This window comes from Chaetodon trifascialis, chromosome 21 (assembly GCF_039877785.1).
Source record: "Chaetodon trifascialis isolate fChaTrf1 chromosome 21, fChaTrf1.hap1, whole genome shotgun sequence".
In the NCBI taxonomy this organism is placed as follows: domain Eukaryota; kingdom Metazoa; phylum Chordata; class Actinopteri; order Chaetodontiformes; family Chaetodontidae; genus Chaetodon; species Chaetodon trifascialis.
In genome coordinates, this window is record NC_092076.1 from 21,368,378 (window position 1) to 21,388,520 (window position 20,143).

At 43.1% G+C, this 20,143-nt stretch overlaps 1 protein-coding gene across 1 annotated transcript in view; it reads right to left on the bottom strand.

Annotated features, from left to right (window-relative positions):
• Positions 1-20,143, bottom strand: part of rbfox3a (RNA binding fox-1 homolog 3a) — a 340,376-nt gene that overhangs the window by 146,717 nt on the left and 173,516 nt on the right. Inside the window, exon 3 of the mRNA XM_070990201.1 lies at positions 7,311-7,457. Within this exon, the coding sequence (XP_070846302.1) occupies positions 7,311-7,457 (147 nt within the window). The remainder of the gene's footprint in view (positions 1-7,310; positions 7,458-20,143) is intronic.

Here is a 20,143-nt window from a genome sequence, read left to right on the forward strand (position 1 = left end):
GACTCAGCTGGCTTCTGTCAGAATGTACATGAACCTACTTACTGTTTTAACCACACCCTCGACCTTGTTCTGACATAGTACATTGAAATTTAACACTTAACAGTCTCCTCACAGAATCCTCCTCTATCAGACCATTATTAATAACTTTTAAATTCATATTACCAGACTACCCACCAGCAGGCAAAAAGTCCTATAACAGACTCCTGTCTGATAGTCCTGTAGCAAAATTTAAGGATATGATCCCATCAGCATTTAATTCAATGTCATGTCTCAATACAATAGAGGACCCCTATGCAACCTGTAGTTCCGCCCAAAATGAATACTTGGCTAATAGTTCTAGAGGTTCATTGTGTATGACACTTGACTCTGTAGCCCCTCTGAACAAGATGATAAAAAAAACAGAGGAGGTTAGCTCCATGGTATAACCCTCAACCCACAAATTAAAGCAAACTTCACCAAAAGTAGAAACGAAATGACGTTCCATCAATTTTTGAAGAATTTTCCTTTGCCTGGTAAGACAGTCTTAAAACATACAGGAAAGCCCTCCGCAGTGCTAGGGCAGCCTATTACTCTGCACTAATCGAGGAAAATAAGAACAATCCCAGGTTTCTCTTCAGTACTGCAGCCGGACTGACAGAGAGCCATAATTCCATTGAACCATGTATGCCTTTAGCCCTCAGTAGCAATGACTTCATGAGCTTCTTTAATGATAAAATTCTTTCTATTAGAGACAGAATTCATCACCTCCTGCCCTCAAGAAGTATTGAATTGTCTTTAAACACAGAAACTGTAGAAAGTGTTATTAGGAGATAAGATAAGATATACCTTTATTAGTCCCACAGTGAAATTTCAGACCTGTCATGGTTTTAGACTGCTTTCACCTGTCGACTTTCACCAACTAATTTCAATAATTTCATCATCAAAATCATCAACCTGTATCCTAGAACTTATCCCAACTAAGCTGCTTAAAGAAGTTTTACCTTTAATTGGCTCTTCTTCATTAGACATGATCAATCTGTCTTTATCAACAGGCTATGTACCACAGTTCTTTAAAGTAACTGTTTTAAGTGGTGGTTTCTCTGTATACACACTGAGCAGGAGGAGGAGGGGCAGGGGGTTACTGACAGCGCACGGGCGCACACAGGCACACAGGCGCGCGCACACACACACACACACACACACACACACACACACACACACACACACACCTGCACTAAGAAATGCTGAATTGAATAAATATTTTTATTTGTATGAATTTATGTGTCATTTATCAGATCAGACCCATCCCCACCCGAACCACTACATGAAAAACCACATTTATGAGCAGTAAACCCCTGCGAAGTTCGTTGATTGTCTGCAATTTACGGCCAGTTTACGGGGATGTTTGCCCGCTCCGAATATCGTCAGAAATGGACCATCTGTCGGCGGAGGGCGTGGTTATAATAGTTCTAATGAGCACATGGATGCTACTGACGTTGATCTACTCAGGCTGGCCTGCTGGCTTCGCAAACAACCATTGGATGATTCCACAGACATTTTAAAAGGAAACCCTCATGTGATTGGTGTGATTGGATAGCAACTCCTATTGGTCATCTGTGCACCACAAAAAAAAAAAAAAAAAGAGAATATATAAATGATATATATATATTTTTTATTTTATTTGAATGATTCATTTATTTGACGATCCACCTTCTGAAAACTACACTACCACACAGTAGAACACAAAGAGCACAGTTGACAGAAACATTTTGAAAAAGTCCTTAATGAAATCAATGGCAAACACACATCAACAAGGATCAACCAAATAAAATCAGTGACTACTGAGGAAAAAAATAAAGGAAATGTGCAGAGGGGTTCACTGATAGGAGTCTCTGGATTGGGCCATGCTGCTGGTCCATGGTGCATAAAAAAAGAGCCTAAGGCCTCTGGAAATGCTTCTTTGCTGCCTCTGGGTCATACTGAGTTGGCGGCTGTCGCTTTGATGGGGACTCGATGCGAAGCCTCTTGCGGTGTGTCGCCACATACTTTGGGTTGCTCTCCAGCCGCTCTTGAAGTGTCTGGCAGAGTTGGGAGAGCGTCTGACTGCGGAAAGATGGAGGCTTTACTATCCACCCAGCTTCCTCTTCCGCGGTGTCATCCTCCTCATTGGACATCATGTCAGCAGTCACCCCCTGCCAAAAATCTATTTCCTGCTGGGTGGCTAGGACACTCCTTCTTGCTTCCAGCAGCTGTAAACACAGGTATTAATATAATATTAGTACTGCTAAGAAACAAGAACACATGATAACATATGTGACCATGTTTGTCAAAAACAATGCATCTAATAAATAAAATTCAGCCCATTTTTACATTGTTGTGAAAATAAAGCAGCATTCATGTAACTCTTACCCGCTTCCTTCTCTGTCTACTGAGAGCTGAAATCTTCACAGCTGCTGCCTAAACTGAAAGAGCTGGCTGGGCATACCTGAAGCTCCTCCACACCGTCTCGTAAAATATATATTCGTTTGAAATAATTAAGACAGGCTTCAGGAAAGTAAAAACAACAACAACAACAACAACAAGAAACAACAGAAAGGGGTTAAATAATAAAAAAAAAACTTACATAAAAGGGCTCCTCTGTCCACACCATCAATGTCTGGACTCCCAGTTAAAGTCGCCATCAAATGTGACGTCACCGCTTCATTGTGGGATGAGTTCAGTCTGTAAAACACAAAAAGTACAGGTCATGCAACGTTTACATTCACTTAGATTCTGCAGAATATATCCTGTGTATTTCTGTATATTTTATTAACTTACCCCTGCTCAGGTTCATATCGCCTGTCATTTCCGTCACTATTGTGCAGACGCTGCACCTTTTCATTTAAAATACAAAAATACACTGTAATGTTAAATGTAACGTGAACGGTTACCAAATGTTCGGAACGTAGTGCAATAAGAATAATATAGGTTTGGCGGCCTAAAAACTGTACAATGTAGTATTAAATGCTAACGTTACTTACTGCAACTTATGCACCCCTCTCTTCCTCTTCTGGTCATATCCACAGCTGCAGTTCGGTCAGGGATGCTTCTTCAGAGCGAGCAGTCTGGCTTTTATCTTGGCCATTTCTACTCGTCAATTGGGTGATCAGCGGCCAACTGCTGAGGCCAACCACTGAAGGCGCTCAGCAGTTTCTTCTCTAAATTGTTTGGACTTTCTGGATATGGTCGCTCCGCAGCCAGGCCTTCTGGGGTGAACTGAAGACAACGTCTGGCCATTGTATGAACAGAGTTAAAGTTTAGCAGGACCCGAACCCTAACTTTTCTGATCCAAACTCCATTGATAAAATAGCATTTTCTAAGCTCATAATAATGTGTCTTAGAGAGTTCCTGGTCACAATGTTCACAGATGCGCCGAGGTCATTTTCTGCCAAGGTCATTGCGTCGGAGGAGGCGTCCAATCATATGTGAGGTCGCGCTCTCGGAATTTCTCACGAGACAATTTTTGTTGCGTAAAAAGAAAAACATGCTGCGATTTTGCTAGGTATTTTGATTTTCTATTTTTGTACCTGCATATTTAATAAAACATGTAAACATCTTTAAACTGTTCGACATCATCGAAAATTAAAAAAAGAAAAGTTACTTTGGTGTGTTCTCTTTTTATTCCTACTTAAAGAATCATCAGTAGACTTACCCTGCTGGAATTTTGCAAGCTAATCACGTAACCATTTTTCATCTGGTGTTGTGGTGGCAAAATGCGAAAAATTGTGACGTGTCCAAGAACTGTAGATGCTTTAATTTTCACAATTTGATTTAGCAATTTAAGTGGAAAATGAAAGGCTTTTGAGAGTCAGGACACTTATCCTGTATGTAACCTATAAAAACCTATTGTCTGAATTCTGTAGGCCCAGAACACACGCATACACACACACAATCCCAATTTGCATTTGTATAGCTTGCAGCTTTTACGTTTGCATTTTAACACCTCACGGTCACAGGGGCTGAGAGAGAACTTCCATAGCAATATACAGTGATGATGATTGATGAAAATGCTACTTTTCATGCAGTGGTTCAAAACTTGAGAGCCCTGTGTGTGTCTTTCTTCAGTTCCTGCAAGAATATCAGCTTTGTGTTTAACTAAACAGGCCCAGGGTTCACACTGAGTAAGTCAATTGAGTAAATTGAGAATAGATTTTCATTATATTTCAATAAATACATTGTTTGGTGGTGTGCCTTGTGATTTTTCAAATGTAAAATATGTGCTGTGGCTCAAAAAAGGTTGAAAAACACTGCTTGAGGGACATTAACAGGAAGCACTCAATGAATTTTCATTGCTATGCAGATGATACCCAGCTATATTTTTCATTGAAGCTAGAAGAAACCAATCAGTTAACGAGACTACAAGCATGTCTTCAGGACATAAAGACCTGGATGACCTGCAATTTTCTGATGCTAAACTCGGACAAAACTGAAGCTATAGTACTAGGCCCTAAACACCTTAGAAACTCACTTTCTGATGACATAGCAGTTATGGATGGCATTGCACTGGCCTCCAGCACCACTGTAAAGAATCTGGGAGTTATCTTTGATCAGGATAAATCCTTTCTCTCCCATGTAAAACAAATTTCAAGGAGTGCCTTTTTTCACCCACGCAAAAATCAGGCACATCCTGTTTCAAAACGATGCAGAAAAACTAGTCCATGGATTCGTAACTTCCAGGTTGGATTATTGCAATACCTTACTATCAGGCTGCCCAAATTTGTTGCTGAATATTGTCCAGTTGCTACAGAATGCTGCAGCACGTGTTCTGACAAAAACAAGAAAGAGAGATCATATTTCTCCGATATTAGCCATTCTGCACTGGCTCCCTGTAAAATTCAGAATAGAATTTAAAATCCTCTTTTTTACTTACAAAGCCATAAATGGTCAGGCACCATCTTATCTTAAAGAGCTCATAATACCTTATTACCCCACTAGAACACTGCCTTCCCACAATGCAGGCTTACTTATGGTTTCTAAAGCCTCCAAAAGCACAACAGGGGCCAGTTATCAAGCTCCTCTCGTGGAACCATCTTCCAGTCTTTGTCCGGGAGGCAGACACTGTCTCTACATTTAAGAGTCAGCTCAAAACTTTCCTTTTTGATAAATCTTATAGTTAGGGCTGGCTCAGGCTTCCATGTCCTACCACAGCATGTTACTAACTTAGCTTCTTTCCCGGAGTCTCTGTGCTTTGTCGTCTTGCAGGTTCCATGGATAGTGGCTGAATCTGGATTGTGGATTACAGCTACATCTCCTGCCATTGCCCTCCCTGACATCCACTGCAACTGCTACTACTATTATTACAGCCACTGTCACTGTTACTGTGATTGCATTTCTGTCTGTCTCTCTCTCTGTGTCTCTCACTTGCGCTCTCTGTCTCACCCAACTGGTCGAGGCAGATGACCGCCCACCCAGAGCCTGGTTTTGCCTGAGCTTTCTGTCTGTTAAAAGGAAGTTTTTCCTCGCCACTGTCGCCAAGTGCTTGCTCATGAGGGAATTGTTGGGTCTCTGTAGATAAAATAGCTCGGCCTGTACCAGCTCTATAAGGAAAGTATCCTGAGACAACTTCTGTTGTGATTTGGCACAATACAAATAAAAATGAATTGAACTGAAAATTGAATTGTTTCAGTGCTGTGGTTGGTCCTGAAGCCTGATTGATACTAATCATACTGATCATAAAGCTCTGCATTTGTATGAAGACAACTTTTTATAAAATTAAAAAATCATACACTTGAGTGAATCTCAAGTGTATGATCAGGTGACAGGTAGGCGTGACTGGCAAAGGGAGTGAGAGCAGAAAAGTACTGGCTGAGCAGATGGGCAGGTGACAAAGAAATGGCAGCAGGTAAGAGGCTGATTGCACTGTGACACTTAGGCACTGAAGATGAAGCATTCATGAGCTCTGCCTAATTCAGGTTAGGGGACATACAGAGGTAAAGGTGTGAATTATTTACAACTTTAGCAAAGAAAAGCTTCTGAGGTAATTCCAGGGAGACAACTGAAGTTGATCTACTACACTCAAAACACAGCATCCTCTACTTAATGCAGAACCCGGTGCATTTTGTTTTGCTCTGCCACTGCTGTTTTGCAAACAGTGCTATAAACATGGCTGCTAAAAATGCTGCTGTTGGTCATAAAAGCATTTCACAAGCCCCACCTCTGATACCCTGGAGGTAAAATTATCACTTTCAATTCCCATTGAAGTATTAGTTTTACTGACAGGTTGAGGTACTGCAATGAAAAAGTATCATGCGGAATACCCTATGTACAATACTTAAAATGTACATAAAAAGAAAACTAGAAAACCTATTTTACTTAAGAAATAAGATATTATCAACTTCAGATTATGCCATCTCCTCATAACTGTCTTTGACTCTCTATTTATGATGTACTTTTACAATTCTACCATCCCAATTCCCAAAAAAGTTGTGAGTCTATGTAAAACACAAAACTGAATTTGATGATTTGCTAACACTTTCTGACATAAACTCAATTGAAAACAATACTAAGACAATGTATTTAATATTGTCCCTCCTCAACTTCCATCCATCATCTATACTGCCTATCCCTTTCGGGGTTGCGGGGGGCTGGAGCCTATCCCAGCTACAATGGGCGAGAGGCGGGATACATCCTGAACCGGTCGCCAGCCGATTGCAGGGCCACATGTAAAGACAAACAACCATTCACACTCACACTCACACGCACACCTACGGACAATTTATAGTTACCAATTAACCTAATGAGCATGTTTTTGATCTGTGGGAGGAAGCCGGAGTACCTGGAGAGAACCCACGCATGCATGGGAAGAACATGCAAACTTCACACAGAGAGGCCCCGCCTGACCCAGGGATCGAACCGGCAACCTTCTTGCTGTGAGGCACGCACACTACCTGCTGCGCCACCGTGCAGCCCCTCCTCAACTTAATTTTTGTAAATTTATACTTATTCTGTATTTGATACCAGCAACACAATTCAATCAAGCTGGGACAACAAAAGAAAAAAAAAGGAAATTTGTGGAATGGTCAAAAAAAACGCCTGGCTTTTGGGTAATTTCTGGTCGAAATTGGGTAGCTAATGAAATGTGACAGTATTATGTTTGGTTATGAAGGGGGTATTCCTAGAAAGGATCACCACTTTGTGAAACACAAAATCATATAAAGGAAATTCTGACATGGGCTCAAGCAGGAGCACTTTACATTACTGTAAAGACTCCTTACTGGAATCCTTAATGATTCCAACTGGATATATATAATTGTCACAAACAGTGTGTGAGTGTGGTGTAGTTGTCATCTCACCCCAAACATTTGCCGGAGGTCAGGGTCTCGGAAACGGAAAGGAATGTTGGAGACATGTAACCTCTTCGGCTGCTTCTTCTCTGATGAATCTCTGGACGGCAGGTGGAGCTGCTGGGAGCCCTCTGTCTGTGCAACCTCCTCTACCTGCTGTAGGGAAACACACAGCATGCCTCAGATTAGCTCCTGTCATGGTTCAACAGCAAATAAATAAATAAAATTATTAAATGACAACAAAAGACTCAGGTGAGAGGTAAGGTGCAAAAATGACATAAAAAAAACAGATCTTGCACAATTTATGAGGACTGACTGGACAATATGGTAATATGTTCTCAAAGTGCAGAAGTGTGGCTTTAAATGTTCAGGTCAGGGTTTTCTTGTATTTTTTTAAGTACTGAGAACTACTACTAAAGTCAGTTTACCTTCACATCACATCAACATTGAACTTTTTATTAGCTATACCCACAACTTTAACCAAGTGTGAAGGTTTGGTATGATCAAGGTTTGAGTATTAGTGTATAGGACTGGGAAACAGCACTGCCCTAATTACTTACCTGCCTCTAGGGTAGGACCCATGAATTTCAAGATGTTAGGATCCTGCCTTCCTGTCTCTCCTTGGGTGCTTTTCATTACATAAATTGGTCTCCTTGTCTCCTCCACTCGCTTCCTCTCCTCGCGTCTTAGCTCCGCCCAGCGAGGACATGAAAGAGGGATGCGAGGAAGGGACGTGAGGACGGAGGAAACGAAACTCCGAAATGAAAAATCCTCGCTCCACAGCGTCAGTCCGAAGCGATGTCAATTACTGATGACGTTTGCACAGCCGTAAAAGCTGTAAAACGTGATATTATGGTCAGATCTGCAGTCAGACTGTTCTACTCCTGATTGCTATTGATGAGGTTTCAATTATATGCCGTTAGAGGCATAACAGAGGACGGGTGTGTGGTAGATTAAACCAACAGCCTTGTAGCCTTGCTTTAAAAAACCATAATATACCAAGAATTTTCATTAATTTCTTGGCGACAGATACAATTGTTAAAAGGACACAGTTGAAACAAGAATCAAGATTACATTTGTGAAGACCTGCTCCCGCCATGATTCAAACGTGTGCCACATACAACACGCCCCTTAAATAATAAAAGACTTCCACGTAGGCTACACCAGTGTATCCTCACTCTGATCTCCTTCAGAAGCCTCCTCTCTTCTCGCTCCTCGTCTCATTCAGGTGCATTTAAGCAATTGGAAGATCCTTCATCATGGCGGAGGGGAAACGACTTCCGGGTCGACGAAGGAGAGAGGAGACGAGGAGGCACAATTAAACGTAATGAAAAGCACCCCTTGTGTGTCTCCTTGCCCTTTTTTCCCTTTGTGTGTTGTCTGTCTGTTCACCCCTGTTGGCGTGGCTGGGCGTCCCCGTACCTCAGCCAGCTCCGCCTCCCGCTGGAAGCAGTGAGCCTTCTCTTACCTGTTGCCGGATTATTCCTCATCCTCCCATGACAGTGTCTGGTCTATTTGGTCGTGAGTACTACGTCTCTTTGTCTTCCTCTCCTCTTGAGAATCAGTTAATGATCCACTGTTTGTCTCAGCCACTTATAGTGTGCTTTTTCCTTTTGTTTCAGTGCCTACCCGCCGCTTCCACGCGTGCCTTGATTTTGATACCCGCCTCGTCGGAGCTCTTTTTGTTCATTCACTCCTTTTGAGTGCGTCCTTAGTTATTTTTGTCCACTCGCTCAAGTGCGCTTTTGGTTTGCCTTTTGTTTAATAAACTGTGTTTGGTTTTCATAAGTCCTGTCTCCGGGTCTGCATCATTGGGTCCCGCTATCTAGTGGCAGTCAGCCTAACACAAGATGGTGCCAGCAAATGGCAACATAGGGCTGCTCTTGCTCTTTGTTTGTTTGTTTGTTTGTTTGTTTGTTTGTTTTATGTCTGAGGATTGAATGCGTGGATTACATGTTAAAATATGAAAGACCAGAACTGCTGCACATTTGGGACAGAATACAGCAGTTTTCATTGAGGCTATTCTTTGAGTTCTTTCAATTTTGTTACTGCGGTGATGAAGGGGGTGAAAACAAGGATGGAAAGCCAGTGCCCTGGTGTGGCTATGAACATGCAAATTACCCTGTCTGCTGCCTTGCCAAATGTTTTCTAATGTCCAATCGTGGCTAACAACATGAAGTGGCCTGCATCATCAGCTTCAGGTGACTGACTGCTCTGTAATGTGTTTCATGGAGACTCAACCAAACAGGCCTCTTCCTCTGGTTGTTAAAATGGAGGGGTGTTTGAGTCTGGGAATCTCAGGCTGTGTACTCTTTGGTAAGGGGACAGCAGTTCTGATATTTATTCTGGGGCCAGACCATGAAGAGCATTAAAAAAATGAGGAGAATCTCAGTCCTAAAACAAGGCAGTCATCCATCCATTATCTATACCGCCTATCCCTTTCGGGGTTGCGGGGGGCTGGAGCCTATCCCAGCTACAATGGGCGAGAGGCCAGCCGATTGCAGGGCCACATGCAAAGACAGACAAACATTCACACTCACACTCACACCTACGGACAATTTAGAGTCATCAATTAACCTAATGAGCATGTTTTTGGTCTGTGGGAGGAAGCCGGAGTGCCCAGAGAGAACCCACGCATGAAGAACATGCAAACTTCACACAGAAAGGCCCCGCCTGACCCGGGGATTGAACCGGCAACCTTCTTGCTGTGAGGCACCCGCACTACCTGCTGCGCCACCGTGCAGCCCACAAGGCAGTCAGTGTAAGGTAATTACATTTGGAGAAATGTGTTGTCTTTTCTTTGTTTTAGGTAGGAGTCCTGCTGCTGCATTTTTTATTTTTTTTTACTATTTCAGTTTTTGTCTGATTTATGCTTGTTAAAGGAGAATAGTCCTTTTATTTCCATGAGGAAATAAAAGCATGAATGACAGAGTGCTCTTAAAGCTCAGCATTGATTGTATTGTAGTCGAGTACATGACTGGTTAATTTTGTTAGTGTGTTTCTCAAAAGTGAGTCAAAGCACATGGGTACTGGGTTGTAGATGGATAAAGCTGATTTCAGAATTCTAAAGATTGATTTCAGAATTCAATTTTAGAAAATTTACTCACATCCATTATTTTGATATCTGCAAGACAATTTGTAAGGTTGGAGAGGTTTGTGGTGTTGGTAAAATTTAATGGGAGATACATCATCTAACATATGTGCAGCAGTAGAATGTCTTGTATATTGTGACCAAGTGAGGGCATATTTTTTGGCCATTTTTCAGAGAATATGAATGATAAGAGAAAAACATGTTTTTCACTAATAGTTAGTGCTTGGGTGAGGCCATTTGTCAAATAACCATATAAATCATAATGACAACAGAAACTACCCAAATGACCCTGATCAAAAGTTTACATACCCTGGTGATTTTGGCCTGATAACATGTGCACAATGAGGGATTCTGATTAAACAAAACCACGGTCAGGTAGACCAACAAAAAATTCAGCCACAACTGCCAGGAAAATTGTTCAGGATGCAAAGAAAAACCCAAAAATAACTTCAGCTGAAATACAGAATACAAAAAGTGGTGTGACTGTTTCAAGATGCACAATAAGGTGGCACTTGAAGAAAAATGGGCTGCATGGTTGAGTTGCCTGAAGAAAGCAATAACAAACTAAATACCACAAAGCATCCCGCTTAAAATATGCCAAACAGCACAGAGACAAGCCTTAAAATTTTTGGAACATAGTCATTTGTAGTGATGAAGCCAAAATTGAACTTTTTGGCCACAGACAAAAACATTACATTTGGAGAGGAGTCAACAAGGCCTGTGATGAAAGGTACACCATTCCTACTGCGAAACACGGAGGTGGATGCAGCATGGGATCAGAAAATACTGCAGGATAACTTGCACTCATCAGCCCAGAAGCTGCGCATGGGACATACTTGGATGTTCAAACAAGACAGTGATCCAAAACACAAGGCCAGGTCAAACTGTCATTGGCTACAGCAGAATAAAGTGAAGGTTCTGGAGTGGCCATCTCAGTCTCCTGACCTCAATATCATTGAATCACTCTGGGGAGACAGCCCAGGAATTTACAGAAACTGGAGGCTTTTTGTGAAGAATAGGCTGCCATTCACGCTCACACTCACACCTAAGGACCATTTAGAGTCACCAGTCAACCTAATGAGCATGTTTTTTGGTCTGTGGGAGGAAGCCCAACCCACGCATGCATTGGAAGAACATGCAAACTTCACCCCGCCCGATCCGGGAATCGAACTGGTGACCTTCTTGCTGTGAGGCACGTGCACTACCTGCTGCACTGTCATGCTGCCGTCATTGATGTCAGAGGGGGCAATACATGGGGCTCTATTTTCAATTCCGCCGCTGGCGTGGCACAGGCACAGTGCAAAGTCCAGTCCGCTTCACTGATGAGGTGTGGCGGTGCAGACTTTGGTATTTTTTGTGCACTGTGCCCCTGGCGCAACTCCTCCCCCTTCTCATCTCATTCCCACCCAGCGGTGCAATTTGGAAGGAGGGAGGGGAGAAGGCGTGGAGTGGATTTGACACAACCAAGTCCAATCTTCACCAATCACACCAGCTCCTCACCTCACCTTTATAAACTTTTTTTTTTTAAGTTTTCGAGGATGACTGAGCCCGTGCAGGAAACTGTCTGATGGCCAAACTCCAGGAGGAGTCTGATGTTCTGGTCCAGGAGGTCCAGGCTTGCAGTCGTATCTACAGCCTCGCGAAGTTTATTTCAATACTGTCTATCTGTTTAGTGTGGAAAGTTATTGATCGTCAGATGTTTTTTGAACTGCTGTAACCGAGGAGCTGGTTATGGACTTCCGTCGGGACCCTACCCTAAGGGACATTGAGATGGTGACATCTTATAAGTACCTGAGTGTTCATCTGATCAACAAACTGGACTGGACTCATAACACCACTGCACTTTACAAAAAAGGACAAAGCAGACACTATCTGCTCAGGAGGCTGAGGTCTTTCGGGGTGCGTGGGGCCTTCTATGACTCTGTTGTGGCCTCTGCCATTTTCTACGGTGTAGTCTGCTGGGGTAGCAGCATCACAACATCTGACAGGAAGAGGCTGGACAAACTCATTAAGAAGGTCAGCTCTGTCCCGGGATGCCCTCTGGAACTGGTGGAGGAGGTGGGGGAGAGGGGGATGACAGCCAAGCTGTCCTCCGTGACAGTCAAAGACTCCCACCCCCTCCAACACACACTCACTGCACTGAGGAGCTCCATCAGTGAGAGGATGCTCCATCCAAAGTGTGAAAGTGTGTGTGTATTGCAGATCATTCCTTCCTGCAACTGTCAGACTATACAACAAAAACTGCTTCAAGTAATCTGTTAATTATCTGTAAATCATCTGTAAATTATCTGTGCAATAATCTGGGCAATAGTTGATGCAATAATCTGTGCAATCCATCCTCTACATAACAGTCTGCAAATACAATTTACGATTTATAATTTAAGATAATGTTTATTTTTACTACACTCTTTTGTATCCATCTAATTTATCTTTTACTGGTGCTGCTGTAAATTGGAATTTCCCCCTTGTGGGACTAATAAAGGTATATTGAATTAACAAAGCTTAACAAAGCTGGGCGGCGAGGCGCTCCCTCCTCTCCTGTGCACTCTCCTGCTCTCCCAGTTGACACGGCACATGCAATTCGGACTCCGCTCAGTCAGTTCTGCAGGTGTAACATGGTGAATCTGAGACACGTGGTCCAGCTCACAGGTACAAACATGGACAATGCAGCTGCTGCACTCAAAAAAATTATTCAAGCCTTTCTTTGATGTGGCACATTTAAGATTGTTTGTTTTATTTAAATAAATCAATTTTAAAGGGTATACATGTATATTTAATGGATGTACCATAAAATGTATTAATTGTTTCTCCTATGACATTCATTAATGCAAAATATTTGGGTTTCATTTGGGACCGTCTTTTGCGCATGTGCGAGACAACACGCCCACAGCCTGGTTAGTCTTTGAATGTACCATTACTTTTTGGACTGCACTGCAGTGGGACATGAGAGAAACTGACCGCCTGAAGTTCGTTCCTCGGTGAGTATGTGATTTTTGTAATAATTTAGACAGTACCCTGCTGTGAACATAAATATAGCCATTAAGCAAGGCGAATTTTACCCGTTTTTCAGTGAGTCAGACTTAGCGGGCTAACATTAGCTAGCTTATCCACATGAGTAGCAGTATAGATAAAGTTCCAGTTCCTGTGGTTATGTTGACGAGGGCTATAACCACGGGTCATTTTACTGCCAAAATATTGTTTAAAATTAGGAATTATGAGCTCATATAATTAGACAATCTATTTTGGCAAACAACCTCCAAAGTTACGCACGCTCCGCGACATTCCCAGATATCAGGCTAATAATTGGTCCTGTTGGGAGGACTCCAGGCATCTGTGTGTGTGTATGTGTGTCCTGTGCCTACAGAATACAAAGATTTCCTTTTTTTTCGTGAGGATTTAAAAGTGTGTTTAATTTTTAGGTTACAAACAGGATAAGAGTCCTGACTCTCAAAAGCCTTTCATTTTCCACTGAAATTGCTAAATCAAATTGTGAAAATTAAAGCATCTACATGTCACAATTTTTCGCATTTTGCCACCACAACACCAGATGAAAAATGGTTACGTGATTAGCTTGCAAAATTCCAGCAGGGTAAGTCCACTGATGATTCTTTAAGTAGGAATAAAAAGGGAATACACCAAAGTAACTTTTCTTTTTTTATTTTTGATGATGACAGTTTACAGAAGTTTACATGTTTTATAAAATATTCAGGTACAAAAATAGAAAATCAAAGTACCTAACAAAATCACAGCATGTTTTTCTTTCTACGCAACAAAAAATTGTCTCGCGAGAAATTCTGAGAGCGCGGCCTTGCATATGATTGGACGCCTCCTCTGACGCAATGATGTCGGCAGAAAACGACCTCGGCGCGTCTGTGAACACGAGTCGAGTTACAGTTACATTTCAGGTCCTGCTAAACTTTAATTCTGTTCATACAATGGCTGGACGTCGTCGTTAGTTCACCCCAGAAGGCACTCCTCTGCGACAAGTGGACGGCCTGGCTGCGGAGCAACCATATCCAGAAAGTCCAAACAATTTAGAGAAGAAACTGCTGAGTGCCTTCAGTGGATTGTCTCGACTGCTAACGCAGCTGATTGCGCAATTGGTGAGGAGACTTGCCGAGATAAAAGCCAGACTGCTTGCTCTGGAGGAGCAGCCCCGACCACACTGCAGCTGCAGAGACAAGGAGACGGGTGCATAAGTTGCAGTAAGTAACGTTGGTATTTAATACTACATTGTGCAGTTTTTTGGCCGCCAAACCTTTATTATTCTTATTGCACTACGTTCCAAACGTTTGGGAACCGTTCATGTAACATTTAACATTACAATGTATTTTGTATTTTCAAGGAAAAGGTGCGACATCTGCACAATAGTGATGGAAACGACATGATATGAACGTGATATGAACCTGAGCAGGGCTAAGTTAATAAAATACACAGAAATACACAGGAAATATTCTGCAGAATGTAAGTAAATATAAACGTTGCATGACGTGTTTGCACTTTTTGTGTTTTACAGACTAAACTCGCCCCACAACGAAACGGTGATGTCATATTTGATGGCGACTCAGAAACCACAGGCCCTGATCTCTGGGGATTTTAATCATGCCTCTCTGTCCTCCACTCTGCCAAAATTCATCCAGTATGTCACATGTGACAACAGAGACAATAAAACACTGGACTTATTCTATGCCAACACCAAGGAGGCATACGAATCACCACCCCTCCCTCCTCTGGGAAGAGCTGATCATAAGCTGGTTCATCTCCTGCCTGTATACAAGCCCCTTGTTAACAGGCAACCAGGTGTATCCTGCACAGTGAAGAGGTGGTCTGACAAGGCTGAAGAGGCTCTGAAGGACAGCTTCAACACAGCCGTGTGGGATATATTCAGTGATTCTCATGAGGAGGACATTGACAGTTTGACAGACAGCATCACGGACTACATAAACTTTTGTGTGGAGAACACCGTACCCACTAGAACTGTACGGTGTCACTGAAACAACAAACCCTGGATTAATCCTGACATTAAGGCTCTTTTAAAGGAGAAGAAGAGGGCCTCCGAGTCAGGAAACAAAGAGGAGCTGAAAATCAGGGAGGGGAAGGACAGATACAGGAGGAGAATGGAGGAACAGCTGCAGGAGAACAATACCGGGGGAGTATGGAGAGGCCTGAAAACCATTTCAGACCACCAGGAGTCAAACTCTCAGGCAGCTGGGGATCGAAAGTGGGCAGATGAGCTGAACAACTACTTCTGCAGGTTTGAGGAAGCATCTGCCCCTCCCCCAGCTGTATCAGCCCTGCAGCAGCCCTCTTTTGATCTGCCAGCACTCTGCCCAAGTACCCCACTGACCCCCCACCACCCCCACCCACAGTATTCAGCTCACCGCCACCAATGCCACCCCACACTGCTCCTCCCAGCCCCCCCATCCACTTCACAAGGCACTCAGCCCCCCTGCTCCAACTTGTCTCTCACACCTTTCCAGGTGAGGAATCAGCTCAGGAGGTTAAAGACCAGGAAGGCTTTCCAGTTCTGGCGCCGTACGAGCGGCAGCCTTTTACAGCAGCTCGCTAGACTTTAAGAGTTTTTCTTATCTTTTCTGCTTTTCTTGTGCGTCTTCTTTTATTCTTTTTAATCTACGTGTTTGTTAAAATCTGGCGCATCAGAGACATTAAACACGGTGACTCTGGCGCTACTTCGTAATCACTTTTACAACCCGTACACTTTCTCCACGTCTGTGGGTCCGTGAGAGACAATGGCTCGCATTGTTTACACTAGGGATCAGCTGCTGGCCGTGCGGAACACAGCTGTGCAGCCGGAGGAGCGACCTGTACCCACCAGAACATAAACTTTTGTGTGGAGAACACTGTACCCGCCAGGACTTTACGGTGTCACTCAAACAACAAACCCTGGATTAATCCTGACATTAAGGCTCTTTTAAAGGAGAAGAAGTGGGCCTTCAAGTCAGGAAACAAAGAGGAGCCAAAAACTGGTCAGAGGGAGCTCAGAAGGAAAATCAGGGAGGGGAAGGACAAATACAGGAGGAGAATGTCCTGGGATGCCCTCTGGAACAGGTGGAGGAGGTAGGGGAAAGGAGGATGACAGCCAAGGTGTCCTCCATGACAGACAATGACTCCCACCCCCTCCAACACACACTCACTGCACTGAGGAGCTCCATCAGTGACAGGATGCTACATCCAAAGTGTGTGAGGGAGCGGTATCGCAGGTCTTTCCTTCCTGCAGCCATCAGACTTTACAATAGAAACTGCTCCAAGTAGGCGGTACAATAATCTGCATAACATTCTGTGCATTAACTGAACTGAACAATTTTTTGGGAAACAATCTGTGCAATAACCTGGGCAATAATCTGTGCAATATTTCAGTACATAAAAGCCTGTAATCTGTGCAATATTTCTCTGTAAACTGTGCAATATTTTAGGACATAAACGTCTGTAAATACTATTCCCGGTACACCCTTTTGTATATACTTTGTGTTAACTGCATGCACTTTGTCTTTTAATATTCTATTCTGTTATTGATGCTGCTGTGAAATTCGGAATTTCCCCTCGAGGGACGAAAAAAGTAATATTGAATTGAATTGAATTGAATTGAATTGGCTGCAGGACCGGATGGCCTCAGGCCCAGGCTCCTCAGATCCTGCTCTGATGAGCTGAGTTGGATCATTGGAAATCTCTTCAACCTGAGCCTGACACTGGGAAGGGTGCAACGCCCTGGTACCTGTGCCAAAGACCCCACATCCCAAGGACCCTAGCTGCTACAGGCCGGTGGCACTAACATCCCACCTCATGAAGGCCCTGGAGCGGCTGGCCCACCTGCACCCTCTGGTGAGCTTGTCCATGGACCCGCTGCAGTTCACGTACCAGCCTGGCATCAGAGTGGACGATGCCCTCATCTTCTTCCTCCATTGAGCTCTGTCTCACCTGGAATCGCCTGGGAGCTTTGTTCGGATCCTTTTCCTGGACCTCAGCAGTGCTTTCAACATCATCAGGCCAGCCATTCTGAGAAATAAGCTGGAGCTGTTGGGGGTGGACCAACACCTGACATGCTGGATAGTGGACTACCTCTTCAACCGCCCACAGTATGTGAGGACACGGGACTGTATGTCAGGGACTGTTCTCTGCAGTGTAGGGGCCCCCCAGGGAACAGTGCTGGCACCGTTCCTCTTCATCTTCTATACGGCTGACTTTTCCCATCTGTCACCCACCTGCCACCTGCAGAAGTTCTCTGATGACTCTGCCATTGTCGGCCTCATCACAGATGGGGATGACAAGTCGTACAGAGGACTCATCCAGGACTTTGTGGGCTGGTGACAGCAGAACCACCTCCTGATTAATGCTGGAAAAACCATTCAAGATTCAAGATTCAAGAAGCTTTATTTATCCCGAGGGAAATTGCTGTGCAGCAGTTGCGATACAAAGTGTAGAAGTAGTACGAGTAAGAGTAAGAGGATAGATAAAACACACAACTAAATGCAACAAAGTGCAAGGCACAATTAGAATAATATAGCATGAATAAGGTGAAGAATAACGAATAAGGTGAAGAATAACGAGCTGGTTGTGGACTTCCGTCAGCGCCTGTACTCTCCCCCATCACCAGTGAACATCCAGGGAAGGGACATTGAGATGGTGACATCTTATAAGTACCTGGGTGTTCATCTGAACAACAAACTGGACTGGACTCATAACACCACTGCACTTTACAAAAAAGGACAAAGCAGACTCTATCTGCTCAGGAGGCTGAGGTCTTTTGGGGTGCGTGGGGCACTCCTGAAGACCTTCTATGACTCTGTTGTGGCCTCTGCCTTGTTCTACGGTGTAGTCTGCTGGGGGGCCAGAGGCTGGACAAACTCATTAGGAAGGTCAGCTCTGTCCTGGGATACCCTTTGGAACTGGTGGAGGAGGTGGGGGAGAGGAGGATGACAGCCAAGCTGTCCTCCATGACAGTCAATGACTCCCACCCCCTCCAACACACACTCACTACACTGAGGAGCTCCATCAGTGAGGGGATGCTACATGCAAAGTGTGTGAAGGAGTGGTATCGCAGGTCATTTCTTCCTGCAGCTGTCAGACTATACAACAAAAACTGCTCCAAGTAATCAGTACAATAATATGTGCAATAACCTGTGCAATAATCTGTGCAATATTACCAGTACATAACAGTATGTAAATACTAGTTACAATATTTTAAGGATGATGTTTTCTTTTTATCCCACCCTTTCGTATATACTTGTTGTGTTTAACTGGCATGCACTTGTTATACTATTATTTCCACTTTATTAGTGCTGCTGTGAATTGAAATTTCCCCTCACAGGACAAATAAAGGAATATGGAATTGAATTGAACTGAAGCAAGCTCCCGCCGAAACATTGCTGTTTAGAGCATTATCTGCAAATGATACGCTTCTTTGGACCTCTGATAACACTGTGGACAATGAGGTTTCAGGCTAAACATAGCTTCTCCAAGCAGGTTGCTTGAAGAGGCTATGTCACTAGTGATTAAACATCAGTTCATGCTTGCCTATCACATATATTCCTCCAGTTTCAAGAAATCATCCTTAGAGGTCATAAATGTCTCAGTCATGCCTGTTGATGTCCCTAATGAGGGAGGAGTGTCCACACTAAAGCAGAAATACAATACAACACAAGATAACCCAGATGTGACTGAGGTCCATATGGCAAAAAATGTATTTAGCAGTGGTATATGTTACAGTGAGGGGATGCTTGTTGTACACAGATCTGAAGATGGACTGCCAACTTTGCATTCTTAGGGAGAAGTTGTGTTTTCTAGTGAAAGGTTTGTGTGCTTGGTATCGGGAGCATTATGGTGGATTTAAGCTGTCTGCCTCACCCACTGGAGAAGTTGCCCTAATTGAGCTTGTTGACTTTTAGGACCCATATCCCCTTGTGGATTACATCGTTGGGGGTTTGCGCATGGTAATGTTGAAAAAATTTGTCATCATTAAAGGTTAGTGTCATTGTTGTACCCAAATAGTAGAGCCCAACTGATACATCAGATGGCTGATGTATCAGTTGGACTATAATTGGCTTATATTGGCCTATCACAGATGTAGTGGTATCAGTATTAAATTATTAAATTCCCAATGAAGTTTAGTGTTTTAGTACACTGATGCCGTTTTGGACAATAAAGTTTATTGTAAGACTATAAAATATCCTGCCTCCATTTCATAATGTTGTCACAATGTTTGATAATCACATTTGCAAAATTGTAGTTGTGTGTTAAACCATATAATATATTGATATCAGATTTTTTTTTTATTCCCAAGTGTATGCATTTACCTCAAAAATTGAGTATCAATCGGGCTCTATAAAATAGTCTGAGCTGTGGATGTCTAGCTCTTACAAAATCTCAAACTATTTTTATTTTCATCTTAATATATGATGTATACATAATGTGAAAAAATACTAGTTTTTTCCTCTCTGTTGTTTCTGCTCTAGATTAAAAGTTTTACATAATGTCTGGTCCAGCGTGCTGCGGATCATATTTGGTGATGAGTCTGATTCAAGAAAACTGCACCTGGTTTTTGGAATTTCAGAAACGGTGGAAGAACTGCATACATTAGTAAAGACATGCTTTCAATTGAAAGAGGACTTCCGGTTGCAATACATGGATCCTGACTGTAACGAGTTCATGAACCTAACTTCAGTGTCTCAACTTCAAAATAAAAGTACACTCAAAGTGATATACTCTATCTTGTCACCTGTGGAGCCCGACATCA